The sequence below is a fragment of the Elaeis guineensis genome, chromosome 10 (assembly GCF_000442705.2).
Source record: "Elaeis guineensis isolate ETL-2024a chromosome 10, EG11, whole genome shotgun sequence".
NCBI classification, from domain to species: Eukaryota; Viridiplantae; Streptophyta; class Magnoliopsida; order Arecales; family Arecaceae; genus Elaeis; species Elaeis guineensis.
Window position 1 is genome coordinate 78,130,124 of NC_026002.2, and position 27,286 is coordinate 78,157,409.

At 36.1% G+C, this 27,286-nt stretch overlaps 2 protein-coding genes and 1 long non-coding RNA gene across 5 annotated transcripts; all 3 read right to left on the bottom strand.

The window, feature by feature from the left end:
* Window positions 1-299: 299 nt before the first annotated feature.
* LOC140852100 (uncharacterized) lies at window positions 300-2,222 on the bottom strand. Its single transcript, XR_012135022.1, has 3 exons — window positions 1,864-2,222; window positions 1,301-1,738; window positions 300-1,186 (listed from the first exon to the last, which is right to left on the bottom strand). It is a non-coding gene; the product is annotated as an uncharacterized lncRNA (long non-coding RNA).
* Window positions 2,223-6,318: 4,096 nt separating this feature from the next.
* Window positions 6,319-12,047, bottom strand: LOC105052182 (uncharacterized). Of its 3 annotated transcripts, none has more exons than XM_010932917.4 (3): window positions 11,839-12,047; window positions 6,661-6,817; window positions 6,319-6,577 (listed from the first exon to the last, which is right to left on the bottom strand). In XM_010932917.4, the coding sequence occupies exons 1-3, from the start codon at window positions 12,030-12,032 to the stop codon at window positions 6,530-6,532; spliced, it is 399 nt and encodes a 132-aa protein (XP_010931219.1). In that variant the 5' UTR covers window positions 12,033-12,047; the 3' UTR covers window positions 6,319-6,529. The 3 variants fall into 3 exon arrangements, with proteins under 3 accessions (XP_010931219.1, XP_010931218.1, XP_019709035.1); XM_010932916.3 differs by having other exon boundaries at window positions 11,821-12,047; XM_019853476.2 differs by having other exon boundaries at window positions 11,871-12,008.
* Window positions 12,048-17,298: 5,251 nt separating this feature from the next.
* On the bottom strand, window positions 17,299-25,750 carry LOC105052180 (probable methyltransferase PMT11). Its single transcript, XM_010932914.4, has 9 exons — window positions 24,941-25,750; window positions 24,529-24,678; window positions 24,175-24,445; window positions 23,359-23,469; window positions 22,117-22,276; window positions 20,837-21,094; window positions 18,931-19,053; window positions 18,238-18,315; window positions 17,299-17,812 (listed from the first exon to the last, which is right to left on the bottom strand). The coding sequence occupies exons 1-9, from the start codon at window positions 25,667-25,669 to the stop codon at window positions 17,605-17,607; spliced, it is 2,088 nt and encodes a 695-aa protein (XP_010931216.1). The 5' UTR covers window positions 25,670-25,750; the 3' UTR covers window positions 17,299-17,604.
* Between the last annotated feature and the right edge of the window lie 1,536 nt (window positions 25,751-27,286).

Below are 27,286 nucleotides of genomic sequence, written 5' to 3' on the forward strand. Positions count from 1 at the left end.
GTATAATACTATATTGATCTATAAAGTGAGATTGTCTTTGGATTCTTTCGAAAATGTCGACCTCCGAGTCGAAGCTTGAACCTAATCCGTTCGAGGTCATACAAATAAAAGTACATTTGAACCTTAATCTTTAATTAATTGATAAATGGTAAGGTTAAATTTATCAATTTTCAGTTCTATTGACCTATAAAGATATATGTAATTATTTTATTCTGATGAGTTATGAAATTTGCTAGAACATGCACACCAAATCATGACACTTGAGAAAATATTTCTTGCATTGATGTAAAAAGAAAATACAAAGGGAAAAACCCATATTGGGTTTATATATTCCCCCAAAGAAGATCTGTATCAGGTCAATACATCCTAAAAGAAAGAAAAATCTTTATCAGATGATTACCGATGCATTGGAATCCTTCTTGATTGATTCCTCTTTAGTCCACTTCGGCTCCTTGGCAATGTCAGTGGTAGTTGGCCCTATGGCTGTAGTGGACTCCGGTTCCTTGATGGTCTTGAAAACCTCAATCTCGACTAGAGGCACAACAGATATAGGCTCCACGACAATGGCCTAAGTTATGCTCATGTCGGTAAACTCCCGACCTAACTCCTTAGTTGGCTCCTTCACCGCTTCAGTGGGCAGCTCGAGATTCTCTTTTATGCCCATGTCAACAGCCACCTTCGGAGTGACTTTGAAGATATCTACCTCAGAATATAATTTCTTGATTAAATTGCGACACTGATTGAATGCATAATCATATGCACCCTCAGAGCTCTCGGATACTTTCTCTTCAAATTCTTCAAAAATCTTATATAACTCGACTGCCCTTGCTACTTTATCTTGCTCCTATTTGAGCTACTTTTTAAGTACTTCAATAGCTTTTTCATGAGCTTCATTGGCCTTCTCCGTCTCTTTAAGCCTTGACCCCAGTTCTTTGTTCTCCTCGACTTAGGTATGCAGCTCAAAAATCTTCATCTCTTGTTCATTATATTTTCACTGAAGGTCCAAAAAATTTTGATTTTTCTCCTTCAGCAACTTTAACTTCTCATTAAGTTGATTTTTGAGCCCTTCCATGAGTTCGGACTCCTTCTTCTCCTCTTGGAGAATCAGCAGGTTGGCTTCTATGGCCTCCTTATTTGTTAGCAAATAGGCCATGTTTTCATACATGACCTTGAGATCGATAGCAACCTGTGAAGCAAAGATCCAGCTTGGTCATTCACTGACCAAAAAAAAAAAAGAGAAAAGAAAAAGAAAGAAAGAAAGAAAGAAAAAGAGAAGAAAAGAAATGGTGAGGAAACTTACATGCATGAGATGCTCGAAAGCATGATTGGCAGTCTCTTACAATTTGTTCTTTCGATGGGCCTCCAGGTGGATGATTGGAAGCACCAATTCAAGAAGGTCGTGACCCAATCAGGCTCGCTCTAAAAGGGACATCCACTCCATGGCATCTCCCTCAGCTGAAGTGGATGGGGCGGGGATTGGCTTGCGTCCCTGGTCCTTGAGAGGGGGCATGGGCCTGCTAGTATCCTTCTTTCTCACCTCGGTTGACTGACGAGGTGGAGGCTCGATTGATACCCCTCGAGGAGTATCATTTCTTCTTGAGCGTAGAAGTTCGGGATGGCATCCGGGCAGGAAGAGGATCTGCACCTTTGGCTCTTTTTGGTGCAGGATCAATGTCAGATGATTTTGGTTGGTCCTTTCTTTTCCTCCCCTCCAGTCTATCTAGATTAAACCTCATTTCTGCATCAAAAGAGTTGTAAAGTCAAGAAAAGATATATAATACAAAAGAAAGAAAGTAAGGTAGGAGAAAACACTTCGATCTTATCCCGAGGAGAGTACTGGTTAATGCCAGCATCATACAATACCTGATCAGTAACTAAAGAAGATAGCTTGGGCACTCTGGTGGTAATTAAGGCTGAATGAGCCACCTAATCCTCGGAGAGAATTTCATCATTGGAATTATGCCTGATGTCCGGATGCCCCCAGAAAGTCCTAAAACCCAATGGAATGGGAGCCTGGACAAAAAAAAAATAGCCTTTTCAGTCGTGAATTGAAGAAGAAAGATTAGGTCCAAATTTATAATTTTTTCGAGGCGAGAAGTACCATCAATCTCTCTCACTCGGATGTCTTTTCAAAAGGATCAGAGACCTAAACAAGGAGATTCTAAGTTCTATATGGAGGAATTTACACATAATTATAAATACTATGATCATCCTATTGGCAATTGGAGTTATCTAGAAATCGAAAATATTATTGAAAAAATGGTGCAATGAAAACTGCAAACTGAATCAAAGGGTTTCATCATAGAAGACAATGCAACTCTTAGGGTGCTCAAAAACTCGATCTTTCGGATCTAGTGCCAACATCTCATACTCATCAGGTACATCATATTTCTCTTTAAGGTTCGTGAGATTCTCTTCAATCAAAATTGATCCCTCCATTTCAAGGCTGAGGTAGTCTATGAGATCATACATAGGAGATTCTGCACTATGGTCTGGACTCCCTTCACCTACAAGACCAATATCAAGGTTCTCCAGGGGTGAACTCTCTACCTCAATAGCGAATAGGGGCTTAATCGACCTAATCTGGGGGTCATCTACAATCCTCTTCCCCTTTCTCCCTCTAGTAAGCATATTATTCCTAAAAAGTTTTCTAAAGGCAAATGAAAAGGGCCGGATGGGAAGAAGTATAAAGAGAAGAAAGAAGCAAAAGAAAGTTATTCGGTGACTCAAAGGAAATCAAGATGAGAAGGTCGATATCTACAGTTGGTAGACGAAACCCCTCCTAGAGATGAGAAAAAAGACCCTTCTTCTCCGATTCCCGCAAGCTCTCTCCGATGGCCTCCCTTTGACGGATGTTGAAAATAGGAAGACTTCGAGAGAAAAAAAAATCTGGTAGAACCTTCGTAGGAAAAATAGTAAAAATGAACAGTGATAGGGGGCAAAGATCTTTTATAAACAAACCAACGACTCAGATTAACTGGCCCCATGGCCGATTTACGACATATAACGCTAATCCAACGGCCTTGTCAGGTGGTGGTTAGGCAAACCCCCTTCAAGTGCTGCCACGATAATTTGATCCGTGATCGAGCCGATGGACCATTCCAACGTTGATATTGGCGCACCCTCATTAGATATTTTCAAAAAAAAAATTTCAAACAATCATGACGAAAAGATATGACGAATCATTTCTCTAAAAGTTAAATCACTTCATTTTTCGATCAAATAATTAATTGTGATATTCTCGAGGCTCGGTGCATCTATTTAAGATGACGACAACACCAGCCTGAAAAACTCTGAGATAAAATATGGAATTATGATTTTCTAGCCGATAAAAATTAAATCAAACAGTAAATATAGAGATAAGATCTTCTGATCGATGAAAATCAGATCAAAAAATAAATATAAAAATAAAATCTCCTGGTCAGTAAAAATCGAGTCAAAAGGTAAGGTAGAGATAAGATCTCCTGATTGAAAAAAATCGGACCAAAAGATAAGTATGGCGAAAAGATCTCTTGACTGATAAAAAACAAGTCAAATGGTAAATATGGAGATAAAATCTCTTGACCGATGAAAAATCGAACCAAAAAGCAAGTGTGGAGACAAGATCTCTTGATCGATAAAAATCGAACCAAAAAGGTAAATACGGGGATAAGATCTCCTGATCGATAAAAATCGAATCAAAAAATAAATATGGAGATAAGATCTCCTGATCGATGAAAATCGGATCAAAAAGCAAATATGGAGATAAGATCTCCTAGCTAATTAAAATCAGACAAAAAGACAACATGGAGATAAGTTCTCTTGGTCGAAAAAAATTGGGTTAAAAGATAAGTATGGAGATAAGATCTACTGATCGATAAAAATTAGGCCAAACAGTAAATATAGAGATAAGATCTTCTGGCTAGTGAAAAATCGGATCAAAAAGCAAATGTCGAGATAAGATCTCCTAATCGATAAAAATCGGATCAAAAAGGCAAATACGAAAATTAGATCTCCCAATCGGTAAAAATCGAATCAAAATATAAATACAGAGATAAGATCTCCTGACCGATAAAAATCAGATCAAAAAACAAATATGGAGATAAAATCTCTTGATCGATAAAAATCGAGCTAAAAGATAAGTATGGAGATAAGATCTTCTGATCTGAAAAAATCAGACCAAAAGATAAGTATGAAGATAAGATCTTCTGATCGGTAAAAATCGAGCCAAATGATATATACAAAGATAAGATCTCTGACTGATAAAAATTGGATCAAAAAGTAAATATGGAGATAAGATCTCCTGTTTGATAAAAATTGAATCAAAAGACAATATGGAGATAAGATCTCGTGCCTGGTAAAAATAGGATCAAAAGGTAAATATGGAGATAAGATCTTCTGATCGATGAAAATCAATCGATCAAAAAGCAAATATGGAGATAAGATCTCCTGATCGATAAAAATCGAGATAAAAGATAAGATGGAGATAAGATCTCATGGTCGATAAAAATCAGGCCACAAAATAAGTGTGAAAATAAGATCTCCTGCTCGATAAAAATCAGACCAAAAGGTAAATATAGAGATAAGATCTTCCAATCGATAAAAATCAAATTAAAAAGCAAATACAGAGATAAGATCTCCTCGTCGGTGAAAATCGGATCAAAAAGTAAATATAGAGATAAGATCTCATAGTCGGTAAAAATCAGACTAAAAGATAAGTGTGGAGATAAGATCTCCTGATCGGTGAAAATCGGATCAAAAAATAAGTATGAAGATAAGATCTCCTGATTAATAAAAATCAAGCCAAAAGGTAAGATGGAGATAAGATCTCCTGATTGATAAAAATCAAACCAAAAAGCAAGTAAGGAGATAAAATCTTGTGGTCGGTAAAAATCAGATCAAAAGATAAGTGTGGAGGTAAAATCTCCTGATCAGTAAAAATTGAGCCAAAAGATAAATATAGAAATAAGATCTTCGAATCAGTAAAAACTAAACCAAAAAGTAAATACAAAGATAAGATCTCCTAACCGATGAAAATCGGATCAAAAAGTAAGTACGGAGATAAAACTTTCTGGCTGATAAAATCCGATCTCAATGGCGAACACCTTCCAAACAGGTGAAAACCCAACCTATAAAGTAAATATGAAGATACTTCTACTTCCTAATCTGATCGAAAAATTATCACCTCAGACATAGAAAGTGGGGGACAAAGTGTTGGTACACTAAACCAGTTCCAACACACGTGGCATCATCATATGAGATCAAAGAGATATCAATCTCAAAGCACCAAATTCCAATTCATCAACTTATCGATAAGTAGATTCAGGTCGGTATTTTACCGACCTGAATAAGAAATACCCTAGTATTCTATGTCCGGGATGACAAATCTCAGCTGATAAAGAAAATATTCAGATTGGATATCTATCGACCTAAATCGCAATGCCTCTTATAGTCGGGATGATTATTATGACTAATCTCTATTTCATCCCGATTATCTACTGAAATAAACTATTATATTGACAGACTTAATCGTTACACGAATGCCCGCGATGGTTTCTGCAATCAGACCACAACTGGCTACGATCTCATATACGGTTAACAGATCCAGCCAAGTATGATCTCATATCTAATTCATATGCACAGCTGTACACCAACTCACTTACAAATGATTCTCTTACTACCTAACAAACTTCTCTAACAGCCTAACAAACTCTGAAATAGCCTCATCAACTCTTTTATAAATAGAAAGTCAGAGATCCTCTATCGATAAATTCTACTCTCTGAAACTAGGAGAGACTCTACTAATAAGAAGCTAGACCATAATCTTGACTCCTACCCAATCCTCCTTTAATTCTATTCGATCTCTCTTATTTTCTCACTCTTTTCCATCTTTATTTTTAAGACTCAAACTAACTTAAATATCGAAAAATCAAAAATTGAAAATTTTTTATTTAATTTTTTAACTAATTTTATATATTGAAAAAATTTTCATCAAACTGTAAGGATCATTCCAACCCAACCTCATTCAATTCGATCTATCCTATTCTAAATTTTGAGCCTTGCATCAACACAGATAACCCATTATGAAAAAGGGAAAGATGAGCAGACAGGCAGCCTCGTAGCCTGGGTAGGTAAGGAAACTTGTGAAGACACTTCCTAGCCTTCTGCTCTAGATAGAATATCTTCAAATAATTTGAATGCCAACAAATCAATGCCTAGAGAAAATAAACTAAGTAGTGAAAACGCCAACCACTCGCAAACCAAGATAGAATACAGTTGACAAATAAAACAAAAAGGCCGAACATAATTTCACCAATCACAACACTACGATTGACAGCATTATGTTTGCAAGGCAGCAGTAGAGCCCACCACCATAACTCTTATTCAAAACACACATTCCAATTGTTCCAGGTTTAGATGGAGAAATAGAAGTAAATAGGTCCAAACAAGTTATACTTTGTGATTACCATTACCAGAAACAAACTAACAACCCAACTTTTTCCTATGCAAAGCACTGGATCTATTGACAGGCAACATGAAGGAAAAGAGTTCATTCTTTCTTCCCTATCCCCAAAGACATGTTGTAGACGCCACGACCCTGCTTATTAAAAATAACAGTAGGTCATAAGTACAACGAGAGAAACCATAAAACAAAAGGAAAATGCCCGGCCATTTACTCACAATGAGAAAAATGCTAGAGGCTGCCAATGCAAGCGGGATAGCAACGGAGGTTATCACATCATAACGTCCTTTCAGGTAAGTATGTTTGGGAACGCGCTGAAAGTATTGCTGATGCTTCTGGAGCCTCTCCCTGGACACAAAAGGTGGTTCTGTCATCCTGCATTTCAAGGGAAAAAAGGATTGAGATATTTCCTGCATCAAAATTCCATCCTTCTGCTTATGTAGTTCTTATTTTCATAGGCCTAGAATGCTTTGAATCTAAATAATAAATAAAGCTTTATCTCAGAATTATGCACCTAGGTATATTGCCAAAAGCAACCCCCCCCCCCCCCCGCAAATCCAAAAAAAGAAAAAAGAAAAGAAAAAAAATCATTGGATAAAAAAGAAGTATGCATTTAATATGCTCCAGAACCTCAATCCATGAAACCACTCATACTTTAAGTTTGTAGCAACATTGAAAAAAGGCCATGACGCTGTTCATAGTTTTTCAGCAAGCAGCAACATAAATCAAAATTCAGCTTCAAAACAGAATTTTGAAAATGTCTTAGCATCACTCTTCCCAGTTAATTTTAGGTACTGAAAGAACAAAAAAAATGGAGCTACATCATAAAACTAGAGCATCGCATCGATCAGCATTACACAACAATAACCTAAATGTTTGAATAATCTGATTGAGGAAAAAGCAACCAGGATAAAAATGTGATGATGTAAGATTATCAAACATCAGCTGCCGTTCGTAATTTGATCGAAAAGAAAGGCTCTAGAAGTGTGAAAATATATCAATTAACCAAAGGGGCTGCATGAGAGATGATAAACAAGTTGTAGGATTGTAAAGAAAGCAGATCAACAAGGGAACAGTATCATTTTAATACAGACAAGTATTTAGTCCTATGTCCTACATATATTTAATCTACAAATGACCACTAGACTATCGAGACCTTGATCAAAGTTATTTAATAAAAGAATATGGTCAGAGGCCCACAGTCCGCAGCAAGCACAGCACATCTCTTCAATTGCAAATGACCAAGGTCCAAAAAGAAAAAAGCTTGCTTGTTGGTTATCAATGTTGAAAAGGAAATATTCCGCACTGTCTACAGTGTGTATGCTTGCACAAACACAAACACATGCACACACCTAGATGCACGTGCCTATGTATGTCTGAATGCATATATGCATGCATGTTGTGTGTATAAGTAAACTGGAAATTGAATTATGCAAATTCATGTTATAGAGATGGCTCAAAAACATAATCATGGAAATTCTTGTAGAGGTTCTGGCCCACAAAGAAATTGAGACAAGGCTAGCTTATATATTCTTGCGGACAGAGAACAAGAGTATTTTTAAGTGTGTCCACATGCTTCCAGCGGATGTGTTTTAACTTTATTTTTGACCATTTTATGCCACTGTGATGTTGAGATCTGATGACACAAACTGAAAATTGGAATGCACTAAAAGCACCAAAAGATGCATATTCCAGTAGCAAAGGATGGTACGTGTGTTCATAGTATGTGTTGCCTCTGATCAGAAACTGAAAATGCAGCAGAAGTGCAAGACTGCCATAAATAAAGCAAATTTGGTGTGCAATGGCAGTTATCAGCAAAGTGACACAGAAGTCAAGCAAATAGTTAGCAGAGTGCAGGGGTAATTTCTGGAGCTTGAGAAAAGGAAGGTGCAAGAACCTATGTTTCTTCTGCATTGGGGAAATATACCAAGAGAGCTTGAAATCCTTTTATCAAGCGGGTCCATCAGCTGCATAAGAAGTTGGATGTACAGTTTCGGGCTGGTGATGGACTTCTTGTTGTGTCTCTTTATTTATGCAATTGGAAATCTCTTGAACTATCTTGACCATACATGGGTAGGCGAGTTCAGAAAAACCCATTTACAATCTTTTTACAGCAATATTCTGGAAAGGCATTATGTCATAGGCAGATAACAAAGGGAGCACCTAAAACCTAGATATCAACAAAATTCTTTCTTATAAAAAAGAGGAAATTACTAAAGAAAAAGAATTTAAGAAAAGTATACACCTATAATGTTTTAATAAGGAAATGTAGGAATATCTAATATAAGCAGTCATCAACTTGTAGCTATAAATTAGGTCTTTATAAATTAGGTCTTTATAACTCAAATCTATAAATGTTCCTATTCTCCTCTTATTTTCTCATCCTTTTGGTCCAATTCCTCTCTTCCATCTTCATCTCTTCTGCCAAAGTTCTTTTGTATTGTTCCGTAAAAGAGGTTGCAACTGCAGTTCTTGTTGCTTATGATTTTCACTCTTGCCATAAAAGTAAGAAGCGAAGGAGAAGAATGAAAATTAGGAGAACGGGATGTAACCCCCTTCCCCTTCCTTCAAGCACCGGCTTTAGGAGATTCAAGCAGACGTTAGGTGAAAAGCACTTAGAGAGCAAGTGGGGGACGGAGTGTTGATTTTCTTTGTGATTTTACTTGTCTATACAAGATCATGGTGGGTCATGTTTTAAAAACCCAACAGGACCAGCTGGTTGAACCACTTGAACCATCAACTGGCCAAGTCTATGGTCCAGATAGAGCCATCTAAGCATTCTATTTATAAAACCGGAATATTTTGTTAAAACCATGCATATAACTGGTTGAACCAACAATCCATTTGAATCATTTCAGGTTCAGATGAACCACGCGTTTTTCAATTTACACTAACATGGGTCCATAAGATCAGGAGTTTTGGGTTTAAGGCATACGCTTCTTGCTTGATAACTCCAGCGAGTGGAGGCAACCTCTTGGAAGCCCCTCCTCTCTGTGTCCATCCTCACAGCCTCAACCTTGATCTTCAGCAAGGACAATGGACTGTTGGCTATGCAGCACCCAACCTTTCATCTCCTACCCACACGCTCCATGGTCTACCCTAGAAAAATACAACCAGCCTTTGTTTTTTCAGAAAAAAAAAAAAGGAACAAGATGAGAGCTTAGAACACTCCCTATTGGTTGGTTGAGATCAGAGCAGGGTTGCTTTATTTTCATGTGTATAAAAATATTATACATATACTAAATTCATTGATAATATGATATCATATTTTATTAATAAAATTATAAATTTTGATTCTTTGTTAAATTTTTAAATGATGAATATTTGAATAATAGATGCAATATGTATTGTTGCAGCATTATGTAATTTTATCATATAGCATTATATATGTATAGTTATAAAATATTTATATATTATAGTTCATAAATTTATTATATGATAATGATGTCACCAGCTAATTCTGTTGATCCAGTGGTTGAACCAGTGGCCCATGACCCTATCATCTTTCCGGTCCAATGAACAGTCTGATTTTTAAAGCATTGGACTCTTAAGTGGGATTTGTGTTCTCAAATGGCTAATACCTAACCGTTAAAATCCTAAGCCTAAAAAAAATAACTACATGACTAGAACCAATATGCAAAGCTTGCTTGTCTTCCCAACTCCTGGTCAATTATCTGCCAGCTTGTCAATCAATTATAAGAAAAATTATTACAAGAATATGTCCTTGCTAACCAATAGCTCTTCAATATTAGCTAGCTCTGTTAGCTAGTCTGTGTGGTGCATTGCCACCTCTAGACTCTAGTCTAGGAATTATGTTATATTTTACTAAAATAGGTCTATTAATGGTAAAAAGATTATTGCCTTGGCTATATCACTAACAATATACTATAACATGTACCTAAATAACCTAAAAAATAGAAGTCCAAATAACTAAATTTATATGAAAATAGAGCATAGACTCCATTAATTGCCCTTTCCTTTTTTATTCAAACAAATAGAATATGATGAGCATGTAGGTAGACAGCTGACATCAGGAAGTATGGCATGGAAGATGGAGGCTCAAAAGAAGCCAATGGCGAGTTTGGCGGGCACATAGCAAACAGTCACAGGTATCAACCAAGATACGTTCCAAACCAAGGCTGGCAGCTGGCATCAACAGCAGATAAAAATATTAAGGAAAGTAAGATGAGGAATGGAGAAAAAAACTTGTGAAAATCCTCAAAAAAGATGCAGATATTAAAGATAGACACAATAATGCATTTGTAAATGTTGTCATGAATGTGTTCCATGGAAAGGCAACTACTGGCATCATAAAGTAAAAAAATGAACTTGACTGAGAGCACAAAGATGAGCACTATTTTAACATAAGTTTGGAACGTGAAAACTTGTAACTCAATACATGCAATAAATGCACAATAGGGAAAAACCGATAAAATCATATCCCTTTTTTTCCTCTGCTGTTCATGGAATACAAGAAATACCACTTTAAACTTTAGAGACAACAAAGTACTAAATATAAGAAGCCATATCCTTCTTTATGAAGAATCTTGATTGTCTGAAAACAGAAGAAAATAAGTTCGACAAGCAAAACTCACCAAACACAGTCAACAAATCTTTAAAAAAAAAAATGCAAATTCCCACGCATTCTATCATACAAGGGATGTTTGTCCCTTTAAATTAGAGAACAAATTAAAAGCGCAGGGATGTCAGTCTATCAGAAGAAAACAACTGTAACCCCATACCATCAAACTGCTAGCAGCACAGATGATCCTGTTAACATAAACAGGTGCGCTTGTCAAAGCTAGGCATGAGCTTGGATCGTACTCAAGAAAATTCAGGACTGACTCAAACAGCTTGCATAACATGCCTTTTTAACTACATCATCAGGAAGTATTTATTTAATCATCTAATTTTAACGGAAGGAGGCAGTCTAAGAGTCCAGATTAAGGCCATGCAAGATCGATTCCTGATGGTTGGAATCCGTCCAACTTTCACCTTTCTAATTTAGGCGAGATATACTATATCAGAGATCATATCATAGAAATTCATCACAAAGCAACATAGAACCCTCAATTTGTTTGTATTTTCCTTGGTCCTCAACCCCTAATTTGTTGTCCAAACAAACCAATCATTCGCCACGAGACAGATCGCTGGCCATAATAAATTCATAGGTATCAACGGCATCAGAGAGAAGAGATAACGGAAATCATAAGCAATGTAAAAAGAAATTACAAAAATAAGTAAAAGCCCAAAAAGCGATCCAAGTGATGGATCTCACAACCCAACCCCCCGCCCCCAGATCTATCGATCTCGCGAAGCATAGACCTCCCCAGGACTTCGAAACCCTAGCTTACTGGCGTTTGGAGTAAGAAGTTTACTTGGAGAGCGGAGGAGACCTTACGACCAGAGAGAGAGAACGGAGAAGTACCCTTGAGCCTAGATTGATGGCGTCCGTCCCCGCACCACTCGTCCGCCCTCTCCGTTGTTTTATAGCGGCCACCCCAGCGTTTTTGGACCGTGTCCGAGACTGGTCTAGATGAACAGTATCGTGACCGTCGGTTTTGCGACGTTTCAAAGTCAGGTTGGTCATTGGGGGATTTACCACATACCAATTTAAGTGAATTGAAGTTTAATAACTCAATTTTGGCGGGGGACGCTAAAGCCAGGATGTGGGGGTGCGAGCCTAATCATGCTGCCCTAAGGTCCCCATAACACATTTATCTAAAATATGTAGACTTACGGTGAGTATCGAGATTAAGATAGTTTAGATTTGAAGAGTGACTGTTCATCTCAAGATGAGATCTTTTATCTGAAAGATTGCTTGAAATTGGCTTCCAACATGTATGCTTCTCAGGGACAGAGAGATGAAGATTTCGGCTTTTTGCCCAATTTGCGGATTGAAGGACAAGACAACAGAGTATGTTTTCCTACACTACCTGTGGGCATGTTTCATTTGGAGGAGGGGATGGTCAGCAGTGGGAGGAGAGCAGCAACCTTTGGCTAGATCCCTTTTTGGATGCGATCCATTGAAACACTGTTGAAAGACCGACCTATACCTGGGGTGTCAGATGGCATATATTGCCTATACCAGAAACAGTCTAACCTTCGAAGCTGAGGTGGTTCCTACTCATTGGGTGCTAGAGAGAACCTTTTGCTTGGCTACTGAGTATAGCCGTTTTGATCCTACTCCCAATCCTTAATGCCTCTGAATCTTGGGGCTCCTATGCTTCTCTTACAATGTCCCAATGGATTCTATTCATTTCTTGGAAGCCCCCTTCTTCGAGGTATTTCAAAGTAACTTCGATGGTAGTGTTGGCGAGGACAAGGGTGATGCTGGATATGTCATCTAGGATCCAGATGCTAGGTTACTGGCGACGAGGTCCTCATGTATCTTTGAGCCTTCCATTTCGAAAGCTGAGCTTCGTATTGCTTGAGCGAACATCATCTGTGCAAAGCAAGAGCTTCAAGCGGAAAGGATCCTTATTGGGAGAGATTCTTCCATTGTCATTAGCTGGATCCAATGCAACATGGAGCAGTTGGAGGCCCATCCGCTCCCTCAAAACATATGGATTTTCCTATGTGACTTCGTTGCTGTGTCTATTCAGTATGTTTTTCGAAAGATAAACAATGCCATCGATTGGATCACTTCCTACGTGATGGAGCGCACTAGTAACTGGATCTGGTGACAAAGTCAGACATGCCCGCATGCCTTGCAAGGTATTTTATTTTTTAATTTTCTAAGAGGTACTCATATTTGAGTAGTGTGAGCGTCCGTTTGTACTAAAAAAAAAATCCCCTCTTCCTCGAGAGAAGTTATTGGTTGGAGCTAGTTCAAGAGCATTCAAACCAGCGATAATTTACTATGCAGGGTGTATTATTAAGGAGGAAAAGGTATTAAATATATGATAACAGAAAAGTTATTAATTATTTGTGGTCTACTTTGAACCAAATCCAATCAATAAATTTTCCTTCCTCAAGGAGAGATAATAAAAGCTAGCACTCCCTCATTATTGTGTAGAGTAATTCTTTATGCACCACGTATGGTACAATAAGAGCGCACCGTCTAACAATATTGGAGCACATAGCGTACTTAGATGGGACAGATATTTAATGTCATTTGACTTTTTTTTTTCAATTTTAAGTGATGATAATACATTTCTCTTCATAGAACAAAGAAAGAACAATATTATTACTTTATGATATCTTGTATGACTCTCTATGAATATATATGACATCCTACATAATATATATGTCTTTCTATATCTTTATGAAATTCTGAACAATATATATGATATCCTAAATAATACATATAGCTTCCTAATGTATTATATGGCTTTTTATAAATATATATGACATTCTAAATAATATATATGACTTCCAAATACTTTATATGACTTTTTATGAATATATATGATATCGTAAATAATATATATAACTTTCTAATATCTTATATGATTTTTTGTGAATATATTTGATAATATTAATAATATATATATAATTTTTTGATGCTTTACATGACCAACAGAAAATTATATAAGGCATCAGAAAGTCATATATATTATTCAGGATGTCATATATATTCACAAAAAATTATATATTATTTAGGATGTCATATATATTGATAAAATATCATATAAAGTATTAAAAAGCTATATTTATTGTTCAAGATGTCATATATATTTACAGAAAGTCATATATATTATTTAGGATATCATAGATATTCATAGAAAGTCATATAAGATATTAAGAATCCATATATATTGTTTAGGATATATGTATATTCACAGAAAGTCATATATATTATTTAGAATGCCATATATATTATAAAAAATAATACAAGGCATTAGAAAGTCATACATATTATTCAGGATGTCATAAATATATAAAAAATCATATATATGGTTTAGAACGTCATAAATATTCATAAAAAGTCATACAAAGTATTAGGAAGTAATAATACTATTTCTTTTTTATTCTACGAAAGAAATGATATTTTTGTTATCTGAAAATTAGCAAAAGAAAAAACTGGACAGCATTAAATATCTGTCTCATTGTTAAGTACGTTATATGCTTCAAGATAATTGGATGATGTGCTCCACGTCAATTTTATTGCACTGCACGTGATGCATAAAGATTTTTTCTTGTTGTGTAATGAAGGCCACAGACATAGGCCACAAGCCTTCCTGATCACCAATTGATCATGTCCAGGCAAGTATGATTCAGCAATCTATTGCTGCAGGCACCCCATTTTATCGAGAAATTATTGCCTAGACCACACCCAGCTAGACCAGCATAAATCTTGGAGCACATGCATGGTGGATAATGTGCAATTGGCAATTTGTGAAATATAAGGGTTAATGTGGCATGTTATCCACCATGAGATTTGGGTGGTCTACCAAGACATGGTCCAAGCAATAATTTCTCCATTTTACTAGGCTCTCGACTTCCACATCTTTTTTGCCATGGGGGACTAAATTTGCTATAATATTTTTTTTGTGAAAATTTTTTACCTCTTTAAATCTGAACTATGTACACTTAGGTTCCAAAATTTTAAACGATATCAATTATCTACCAAAATTTTAAATTTATTGTAATACCTAGCTATCTATTTGGATCCTATTACCGTTAATAGAGTGAGAAGAAAGATAAACTAAATCATGGCTTTCACATGATCTCAAAGTGCTCTGTCCTCTATTATTCATCGACCTGCAAGCTCCAACCTTTATTATCTATCCATATGCACGGGTCTCAAAATACTATCCTTTGCTTGCATAGGTCTCAAAGTGCTCTATTTTCTATTATCTATTTCCCTATACTAACTTTAAAGCACTATATCTTTTGTCATTCATCCACCTATATAGATCTTAAAGCATTTTGTTTCCTATTATCCATCCGTTTGCATAGATATCGAAACATTGTATCTCTTCTCATCCATCCATCGATATATATCTCGAAGCACTTTATCTTTTATCATATATCTACTTACATAGTTCTCAAAGCTCTCCATCATTTACCATTTATTTGCTTGCAATGATCTTAAAACGCTCCATCTTCTATCATCTATTCACCAACACGAATCTCAAAATAATGTATTCTCTATCATTCATCTACTTGCATGGATCTCAAATTGCTCTATACTTTGTTACTCACCCCCTTACATAGATCTTAAAGCATATTGTTCTTTGTCAATTTATCTATCTATATATATCTTAAAGCACTCCATTCTTTATCATTCATCTATCTATACATATCTCAAAGCATTCCATTCTCTATCATCCATCTACTTGCATATATCTTAAAGCGTTCCATCCGTTATCATTGATTCATTTACACAAATATTAAAGTGCTCTCTTCTTTATCATTCGTTCATTTGCATAGATCTCAAAATACTCCATCCTTTATTATCTATTCGCTTGTACAAATCTCAAAATATTTCATTCTTTGTCATTCATCGATCTATCTATATAGATTTCAAAGCACTACATTCTACCATTCATCCATCTACACAAATTTCAAAGCAATCCATCATTTATCATCTATTTATTTGTATAAATCTCAAGTCTTTTGTTAAGTTAGTAAGAAAGGTAGTTCTGGAATTTTATAAATTTAGTTATTATATAACCCTCGTACGGCTTACTGACACTTTATACACTTGTGGGGTCCAGATGTAAACAACTCAAACTTAGAGAGGTATGTTTCTCCCTTTTTGCTAAAAAGAAAAAGAAAAGTGTCACAAAATGCTACAGCTGGTCGGGATGTGGAACAGAGAAAGGACAGATGAACTTGATCACCCTGGACAACATTCAACATATAATATCCATATAATTTGATGGATAATATCTAAAAAATTATTTGAATAGATTATGTCATAAGGATAATTTATCAATTTCTATAAATTATTTATCTAAAAAAATAATTATGAAAAAAAATAAATTTACTATATTTAATTGGTGAAAAATTATTCAAAAAATAACATCAAAAAAAATTACTATATTCGATTAAAAATAATCATATATAAGAATATTGTCAAATTTTCAATAATATTTATAAATAAATAATTTAATTAAAATTTTTTTTCAATATATTTATTGGCAATTTGTAACTTACTCGTATGAAAACTACCGATGTGAGCTATTTCAAATATTAAAATTACATATATAACTCATTTGATTCACGAGAAAAAGAAGAAAACCGTAATCAACAAAAAAATAAAAAAATATCTCATATTTAAGTTAGAGTTTTTAAAAAAGAGAGGTGAAAAATATAGCTTTCCATGATAATAAAATTTTAATATATCATGAAAAAAATCTATATGAGATATGAAAAGTTAAATTCCCACCAAATAGAAATTAAGATATTTTTTTCAAAGTGTCCTAAATTTAGATAGAATGAGGTAAGATATCTTCCTTCGTTAAAGACATAACATGTATTTTATATAATTATTTTAAGAAAATAGATAATATTCAACAAAACATGCAAAAATTATTTATCCATACATCAATTTTTTAAAAAAAAATATTTTAATAAAAAAAAATTTTCCACAAACCAAACAAATCCATCGCTGTGTAAGATGCAAATGGGAGAGTTGTGCAGACAATACAGCTCTTCCTATCATGCAAACGTAGCAAGTTACAGCCTAGACCAATACAACAAACGAAGCTAACATCGCAGACAATGCAGCTCTTATCATGCAAACAAGCAGGTCACAGCCAATACAATAAATGAAGCTAACACAAACCCCAGTTCATGACCTGCACCTTTTGTTCTCACTGCCAACTAATTCCTACTAGTTATTGATGTTACTTGCATCACACTCGCAAACATTAACTTGGCTCTTGAATATATAAATTGAGAAAAGCCAAAATACCCGCAGGGAATTCACTCTAATGAAAACGAATATACATCAAAATTATCCCTTACAATGGACTCATCTCAATTTATTATAATTGAGACTGTGAATGTGATGAAACAAACAAAAGAGATCTGCTAATGATCATACTTGTAATCCAGTAGAAATTAATTAATAATTGCTGTACAACAACATCAAACCCTCCAAGCCAATAGGGTGCATCCTCTACATCCAGTTAGCCCACATACCGAGTGGATCTCCTCAGTGAGGCCCCAGTCCGGGCCTAGAGCTATCAGTGCAAGCTGCGTGAAAATTAAGAACGCAACATCCTTTTCTGGCACATCAATATTTTCCTACTTGCATGTGGGCCTTCAGCTGTGTCCCACAGCTGAGTTCTCCACCCCATGGCCTCTGTGATTTCTTGAATATCAAAAATGATGAATTTTGAATCTCGAATATAAGCACGCCCACCCGGTCTTAGTATGCGATCCATCTCCAGCAAGATGACAGATATATTACACCTGCGAGTAGAAGAGGGATTAGTACAGTTATGAGCAGGATTTCTCAATTGAAAAAGACTGCCATGCTACCTAATCCTCTACACTAAAAGGTCGAGATCTTCTGTGCTCTCAAGTTCAATCCATGTTTACCAGGACCAGCTCCATACCACTGATCTGCCAAACTAATTTGTCACAATATGATTTTGACCAAATCTAGACGCCCATAGAATGCCAATTATGACAACAGTTGCCAACCATGGATCACTGCATTTTCAGCTAGAATACACTGAACTGGTTTTTCAATTGCTTAGAAAGTTTTAGCTCTGAACTAAAAAGATTTTGATGCAAATAGAAGCACACAAAATAAATAAGTAAACAAAATAGTGCAAGGGAACACAACCCAAAATAACATGAAAATCACTCTATGATGTGACAGGACAAATTACCTTTTGTGCTCTTTGGAGAACAGGCTAAATGCATGCAATAGATCGTAAGTTCTTGGATATGTATCAAATGGTTCACACCTGTAGAAGAAAGTTTTAGAATACTTTGGAGGGAGCGCAGATGAGAGAGAGAGAGAGAGTGAGAGAGAGAGTTAAGAAGACTACAATAATAATTTCGTAATTACTTGAATAATGATGAACATTGATATGTGTTACAGCAGAGCAAAAGAAAAAATGGCTAAAATCTTTAGTGAAGCTGTTTGAACTGCAAAGACATCTCAAGCTGTTTGAATCAATATTGGATCAATATTGGATAGCACACTTGCACAGGTAAGTATTGTTTTTTTAACACAAGAAAATAGGGTAGCGGGCACAAGAAAATGCCTAAATGACTAGATTAACTTTCATAAACACATAATAAAGGTATAGACCAATTAAATAATTTTACAATTGCTGAGATCCAGGGCAAGTGGAGATTTTTCATTGAGGTAAAAGTTAATGCCAGCACACCCAGCTAAACAATGGAAATGAAGAAGTAATTCAAATCATATATCAAATTACAAATTAATAAATGCTTCCAAATACATTCACAGCCATGTAAAGCAACAGTTTGAAGTTTCCAATGGTTAACATGCAAAACTAAAATCCCCCGGCAACTAACTCTCAACATTATATATAAAATTGAACAAAACATACCAGTCATGGGTCACTCCTATAAGTCCACGATCGTATATTACAGGCAATGTATTTGGTTCACTAACAGGGACAACATTCATCACCCAGCTATCAATCTGTTGATCGATTAGTGCGGACGCAAATCTGCCATATAAATAATGGATGATCATAACAAAAGAATGCCAAAACTAGCAGCATCATATGACTGAAAAAGAATTGTAAGGTATATGTAATCAAAAGAAAAAATAATTTGCCATTTTTCTCTTATTGGCAGAACAAAAAGTAATCTAGTTCTCCAAATAGTAAGATGAGATGGTGGAATAAAAGACAAAGGAAGAACATAGAGAAGCAACTATAAGGAAGAAATCTACCATATGAACCGAAGAAAAGAGGAAAAAAGAAAAAATATAGAGCTTTGCTTCAGGTCATAAAATAACAAAGGAAAGCCCCACACTCATCAGGATATATTCACAAACCATAGATGATGAACCAAGTTCACCACCTGTTAACAATATGCATCTCAACATATCAACAAATGATTTCAGTTTTGGCCACAGTGCTCATAAATAAATTTTTTACTTCAAATGAGCAGTCCATTATAATTAACTTTTTTTCACATAATCATGCCATCTAATTGAATCTTATATTACTCAAATAAGAGGTTTCAGACCTATCACACGATCCAGGTTTATAAGAAAAGCACCAGATGCACCATCAGATAGATCACTGCAACAGATAAACCTACCTATATGCAAGATCAATTCCAATCAGTTGATATAGAAGATCACATTACCATGCAATGAAAGATCTTAATATAATAATACAAACTCGAGTTGTTTAACTAAACACCATGTCAGCTTTAGTTAAGAGTACTTTCTATTTGTAATTACAACTGAAAACATGCAGGTCGAAATTTTGGCATGAGTAAAGATACTAAAAAAGTCGCACCCCCCCCCCGACCCCTCCTGCTAATATTACCAACAATATAATAAAGCACCACAATTATGTTAAGCTGATAGTTGTGTTTTCTACTTTTTTTCCCATACAGCATTATGGCCCATGGAAAATAAAAAAGTTAGTTTTAGAAATGGTTCCATTAGATTCTCCTTAAGTAACATGTTGCATTCAACTATTTCTAGCACTTGGACAAAGCATCTGCACTTAGTGCAGCTTGCTTTAATCCTCGCAGAAATATCCTCATCAATCTCTAGTTCCATATTTATAATGGAAACAAGATAAAAAGTTTTACAATTATGAATCTTCCATAGTTCCATTACTTAACTCTGATGCCGTCCTTCATAGTTTAGATATTTCCACAAAATTAGCAATCAATGTATCTTATGTTGACCCAACTAATTTTTGGACCTTTGTCCTAGAGATCATCACATCATAATTTCAAACCATGTCAACCCTTGTCTGGAAGTTCTTACAATTGATACTGTCTCCTAATGCAACAATTTGTTCTACAGACACTGTACCATGCACAAGTAATGGAGACCATCATGATCTATAATATTTCCAATGTGGTAAACATAGCATAGACAGCGCGCCTTATTCTATCAATTAGAAGCTGGCTAGATGGATCATATTTTGGATTTGCTTCCTATCCAAGATTTAGCCTACATGATCCCCTTAAACATCTTAGCTTGGCCTATATATTTAAACATGTTTCATCTCAGTTTTAATGTTAAATCATGTGTATCTACAGTTGTATTTAGAAAAGAATGTATAAAGGGCATGATATTTTAATAAATTATATATAAAATTCCTTCTGGATAATTTTTACTTTCTTTTTATCAGTTATGATGTTCAATATGAATGTGTCCCTGTATTGGCTTTTGTATAAGTTGCTGAGCAATGCCTGAAGATACCTAAAACACGGAGTCCAAGTAACACTTCAAGAGAAAAAAGGAGTAAAAATACTTACCCCCCAAATCCAGCTCTCATGTCCATTACATTTCGCAACTTTAATTTTTTCCAGTGGAAAGCACGGACATAGCTTGCAACGATGTCATTCCAGAACCTAGATTCTGCCATGAAGAGTTCATTTTTTGCTTTATCAGCATCCATTTGAACAGCTTGAAGCCTTTGTGGTGGCTCGTGCAGGCGAGCAGGCCATGGTGGAATATTCGCTCCATAGCCACTATCAGGAAGTCGGCTGATACATGCTTTTAAGTTAACATACCTGCAGCAAGCATGGAACCACTTACAGACCAAGCAAACTAACTTGAAGATAAATAAATGCATTGAGAAGGATACGCACAAGACAAGGTTAACAAAAATGAAAAAAATTGGAGTCTCTAGCTAAATTAAGGGTTGTCAAGCAGTCCTATAAATGCCTATGTTTTTTTTCTCCAAGAGCTTTGAAGAATCACTGCAACTAAAATTGCACTAAGATTCAAGGCTACATTCAGAAGCTTTTTGTATGCATTAAATTACAATAAATTACACTAAGATTTAATTTGTGTATATCTTCTCATTCTTATATAACTCAATAAAAACAAAATTGAAACTTTTAAGAGAAGGTGGTATTTGGTTAGCCACAAACAAAAAAAAAAAGAAAGAAAAGAAGAGGTTAAAACCGCAAAAGTAACAAATAAGATGATAAAGAGGGAAAAAATGATGAATGGACTCAATATATTCAATGAAAAATTTGCTTCCATGAATGAGGTACTTTTTGAATTGTCATAATGTTCTCAAACTATTTCCTATAAACTTATAAGTTTCATTATAGAAGAAAAACAGGAAAAAGCACAAAAAAAATGATGATCTTCTATCACATGCAAATGCACCAAACAAAACCACCATCCTTTACATCTTTATTTGGAGATTCTCGTAGAACATCATATAAAATAATAAAGATGCATTCAAAACATAGTATAGTTAAGAAAACCAGCTATAATCCTAGTCTCCCATGGGAAATAACAGCCTTTTAACAAGACAGGTATTTATAAACAGTAAATAAAATATATACTCCCCAGAAGAACATGGTAATAATTGAATTTTATAGGAATGCTCAAGAGGGATATCGCATGGCACATTGTACATAAATGCCATAGAAGCTAGGACTACACATAAAGAAGCTTTTATAATATCCTTTTAGGAATTTTTCAACAAAAAAGAGGATCTGTATAAAGAATGGTTGATTATTCTTGAACTTTTCCCGCTCATTAAGCAACAACATAAACTAAAAAGTTTCGGAGATACCAAACGTTATCTGGGTTATCCTCTGCATTGCATAGTGGAGGTTGAATTCCAGAATCTCGCTTGTTATAGCATGCATTGTTTAAAGGCTTCCGCCATATAGCAATATATCCCTCCTTCTTCACAAGCTCCCAACAAATCCGAGCTGTGAGATCCTCCATCTCTGCATATGGATCCCAATGTCAGCATTGCAGCCAAAAGAGAAAAGGGAAAAAAAGGGTGGGGCGGGAGGGGTGCGGGGTGTAGCTCCAGCGAAGGCTTATGCAGGACAAATGGAAATTACATGTTCTCAAGGTATATATGATAAAATGCTGGTTATGATGATTTACAAATGGGAAAATAGTGACATAGGTGTATTGTTATGACAATTAAGCTTGGAATTGCATTATCTTATTGATATCTATTTCAAAACGCCGAGAGAGTTAACTTTCTAGAGCTGTTCATAGGAACAGCCAGAATCAGGTTTTTATGGAGCCAAATGATGGATTGATTAGTTTGCTATGAAACTTGCAGCAAGAATCAAATCATGCTGGGATGAAAATATATTTTCATCTCTAAATAGAAGAGTTGTAAGTATATCAAAAACAATAATTAGCATGCAACAAATTAAAGTCAAATTATTACTCAAAAAGACTTAAAGTGAGAGTCATAACAAGTTCAACCGCATGATATTCAGATGATCACTATTTAATTCTCCACTCTTCTGCACTCATGATATTCAGATGATTTCCATTTAATTCTTCTCTTTTCAGACACACCCACAGAATTTGAGCAAGAAAATGGTAAAGGCACCACATACTGTTCTTAAGGACACTGAATCACGAATGATAGGAAAGCAATGGACTGATTTAAGATATATAATGATCAATTCATAGTTTAACACAACCTTTTAGAAAGTAAGTGCATGGAAAAAGAAAAAAAAACGAAAATAAACTTTAAAAAAAAAATCATTTCTTGGCCATACAGCAACAATGAAAACTTTTGATCAAATTGAGAATAAAAACAGTTTGTAAGTGTTTAGCTTCTGCCAAGCATACAAATAGAATAAGATAAGTCAGTTTAACTAGATATGGTGAAGATCAACTCTAATTCGTAATTAAAGATGACATGTAAGAGATTGCAAGCGTAAGCAAAGAAATAAGTGCTAAAACTTCCAAATCAGCTTGTAGTCCACATATAGACACTAAAGATGTACCAGAACCCATAAATGGATTTCCTTTAATCGACAATTCAGGAAAAGAATACCTTTCCATGCCTCTTGTTGGCTCTCTTCATGTTTATAAACTGGTTGTGCGGCCCAGGCAAAATAACCTCCAGCTCTGAGCATTCTGTTAACCTCAAGAAGCAAGATTCCATCTTCACCACAAGTGGGCAACTGATCAGTATAGTGAAGCTAACGTGAACATAAACAATTCAAAGATTGAGATTATGATTACATACAATATATATGCGGTATTAGTGCGCATGTACAGATATATACACACACATATATTTATTTGTGTATAAGATGGGTTTCTGCTGGAGCAACAAGGATTCTTAAATGTTAAAAATGTTTCATTATACAAGTTCCATAAATCCAAATCAATGGAGAAATCTCACAGCATTCAGGCCCACCCAACCAAAAAGAACAAATGCATTTTGATCCCATAAATCAAAAGCTTTTCAGATGACTCATCCCAAATGTACTATGAATGGTTTTGGAGTACACAATCTATCAGAAAAATGGACTATCTAAATAAAATTAGAAGAACATGGTGAAGAACACAGACTATCCTAAATAAAGCCAGCAGAACATGGTGAAGAACATGGACTATCCTAAATAAAGCAAGAAGAACATGGTGAAGAACACGGACTATCCCAAATAAAGCAGTCCCAAATAAAGCAAGAAGGTTTTGGGTCCAATATTGGAGTGTCTGGAAGAGTGCATAAACAAACTCAAAAACACAGTTGATATGAGAAGAACAAAGACAACGATTACACTGTTGCTTGTGTTTGATGATCCATTCATGATATGTTCAAGAATGACAAGGTCAGTTTAGAGGAAAACAGTGAATGACATACCATCACGGGTCCAATTTATTCGACATCTTGAACAGTGTATTAGATCAAATGCCTGACTTGGATACAACAGCCGACGTGTCGCAAAAGCTGCTACCATTGCAGGTACACCACGTTCAAGAGCAAATTGTATCTGATTTTCATGAACATCTTTTGGGGCTACTGACAAGGTAATCACATTTCGTGAAAGTAGAAATGCACCAAAACTTGCCACGCCACATCCAACATCAAGGGCAACTCTTGTATGGTAACCAAATGCAATATCTGGAATCATCTGCACAAATAGGAAGTAAGATGCTACAGTTGGATGGACAATGCAAGCTGAGATGAGCACATGTCCAAGATTTGATGTCAAACCTTGGAAATTTGATCCAAATATTGATTTGCTCCATGTATAAACTGGGTTCCACCACCCGGAAATCTGAATTTATCTTTAACCCTTGTAATCCAATTTTGCCCTCCTTTATCTTCAACCAAGCGTGTATGTGGTACATTGCTATACCATACCTGTAATAATATATCACCAGAAACATAGGAATCACTCTCTGAACAAGACCTCATCATCGATCTGACGCCATGCTATACAACTGGTGTTATCTTCACGTGGGAAATTACTCAAAAACAACATTTTCAGTAGATATTCACAACGAGTACGAAAAGATTTTTTTTTTTTCGGAAAGAAGAGGCAAAAATGAATCTAGACGGGCAATACTTAGAACGAGGAATTTGAAAATTAAGAAATAAAATAGTGAATTCAAGAAAGGAAAACCTCGTCTCTGCTTCTTGGCCACGGAATTGGAGTCTTGTAGTCCCTGGGCGCCGGAACCAAACAATTCAAACCCTTCTCCTTCTCAGGACAATGCCGCTCAAACTTCTCCCCTCTCTCGATCGACTTCAGCTTCTTGATCGCCTCCTCGTTATCCACGCAAGGAATGTACTCCCTCATGGTAGCCGGACATAGACGGAACTTCTTGACCCTAACCCTAGCTCCGCCACTTCCCTCGCTCATCTCGTTCCTAGCCGCCCCATCGTCCCAGCTCGCCACCAGATCCGGATCGAACTCCCCGATCTCGAAGTCGTCCCTCATAGCCCCGTTCTCGTCCACGATCCCAAACCTCTCCGGCGGCGGTGGCGGCGGCGGTGGAGGAGGAGGAGGAGGCGGGGGAGGAGGGGAGGCGAGAGCAGCGGCCGGAGTCGCATGAGGCGGGGGAGGAGTGGAGGCGAGAGCAGCGGCCGGAGTCGCATGAGGCGGGGCGGTCTGGGCAGCGGAGATGAGAGCGGCAAGGTCGACGGTGAGGTTGCTGTTGGGGGAGACGGCGACGAAGGGGGCGGAAGGGCGGCGAGCGCTGCCATCGGTGTTGGTGTAGAACACGAGCTGGGGATAGCCGTCGGACCAGTGCTTGCCGATGTAGAAGAAGGCGACGCAGGCGACGGCGATGACGGAGATCCTAAAGAAAAGCGGGCTCTTGAGGAGCTCGCCGTAGCCGAGAGCTTTCATGCTTCTTTGTTGCGCTATTCCCGGCAGTGGACTTCACCGCTGGGAGAGGAGAGGTTTGCTAGTTAAGGGAAGCAAGATGTCGGTGAACGTGGACTCGGTTTTGCACCGACTCTTCCGTGAGGTAGCATCAACACCGTTTGTCCGGTTTGTCACGTGACCTTACATGCACGCTGATAAATTTTGACGTGATGTAGAATTTATTAATGTGATCAAAAGATACTGACATGATTTCTAATGCCAGTAAAAAGAATTGTTTGGGATTCAGATTACCTTGCTTCGTATAATCTCCCTTCAAAACCCTAGATCTCTAATGGCTGCTTCTTCACTGCGGTGCCAACCTCATCTTCATTCAACAAGTTTGCTTCTTCATCAGTAAAAAGCAAGACCTATCTATTTCCTTTTAGAATCCCACCATCGTTAATCGAAGGTTCTGCGACAAGTTGGGAGGTATGGATTTAAAAATACATGTTTGCTTATAGGATCCTATATTTTATTCAGAAACAATTTTTTCTCTATATGATTTGAGATTGGTTCTCTCGTATCTATCTTTAGTTGTCGGAATAGTAGACCCCTAATTTCGCTTTCCGTCTGCTAAAGGTCTTTGTCTCTCTATATGATTTGGAAGTGACCTCTTAATTTTTTATGCTTAATAGTCTTCTGAATAGTGGACTGTAATGCATGTCATTGGATATTTATCCAAGGATCAATTTGATCAATACTATCTGTTCTCATTCAGACAACTATTTATATTTCATCTACTTCTTCTATTGCATTTGTGATCCTATCTATGTCCTTTGTGACAACTGAAATAGACCTATTATTTTGGCAAAAGATTTGCAGTAATTACTAATTGATTAGTGTAAGCCCTAGTTTTTATATAATTATGCCAATTGGTGAATGTTTATATGTATTTTTTTAATGATTTGCAGCATAGATGTAGTTGTTACAGTTGTTATTCATCATGGTGGATCATTTGTTAACCATCCTACATTTGATTATATTAGTGGATCAATGGTAGAGGTAGATGATATTGATGTTGATAAAGTATCATATTTTAGTATTATTGATAAGTTAAATGAGTTAGATTACAATAATGTAGATAAAGTGTATTATGAGATACTAAAAAGGGATTTGAAGCATAACCTTAGATTTTTATATTGTGACCACCAAGTTTTTGAGACATTTAATCAAGTTAACCATAGGGGTATAGTACATCTTTATGTTGAACATCAATTGGATACACCTAAAGTCATAGATATGGATGATGTTACTAAGAAGTATTTTGATACTGCTATCGACAATGTTGATAAAAATACGTGTAAGTTTGCAGATAACACTGAGAAGGATGCTCAGGATGCTCAGATTAGTGCTCATAATGATAGTGATAATGATTGTGATACTGATAGTGATACTGATGGCTATGATAGTGATTTTGTGGATGTTCATGTAGAGGAAGCAGATGATACAACTGACTCTAAAAGTGATTATGAGGTGGAAATGCACATGTACAAAGATTTAAATCCATCTAATCAATTCTTGAAGGATGTCGATGAAGAAAAAATGTCTCAGTCTGATTATTCTGATTCTGATGGTGATGGTGATGATATTAACAAAAAT

Excerpts from the sequence above, each read along its gene's own strand:
- LOC105052182 (XM_010932916.3), bottom strand. The coding sequence starts at position 12,032 with ATGACCAACCTGACTTTGAAACGTCGCAAAACCGACGGTCACGATACT. Across the intron at positions 6,818-11,820 it reads AGGTCTCCTCCGCTCTCCAA|GATGACAGAACCACCTTTTG; the intron begins GTAAACTTCTTA and ends CTTGAAATGCAG. Across the intron at positions 6,578-6,660 it reads CCTCTAGCATTTTTCTCATT|GGTCGTGGCGTCTACAACAT; the intron begins GTGAGTAAATGG and ends TTTAATAAGCAG.
- LOC105052180 (XM_010932914.4), bottom strand. The coding sequence starts at position 25,669 with ATGAAAGCTCTCGGCTACGGCGAGCTCCTCAAGAGCCCGCTTTTCTTT. Across the intron at positions 23,470-24,174 it reads AATAAATTGGACCCGTGATG|ATGGAATCTTGCTTCTTGAG; the intron begins GTATGTCATTCA and ends CTTGTGGTGAAG. Across the intron at positions 18,316-18,930 it reads ATAGGAGTGACCCATGACTG|GTGTGAACCATTTGATACAT; the intron begins GTATGTTTTGTT and ends TTTCTTCTACAG.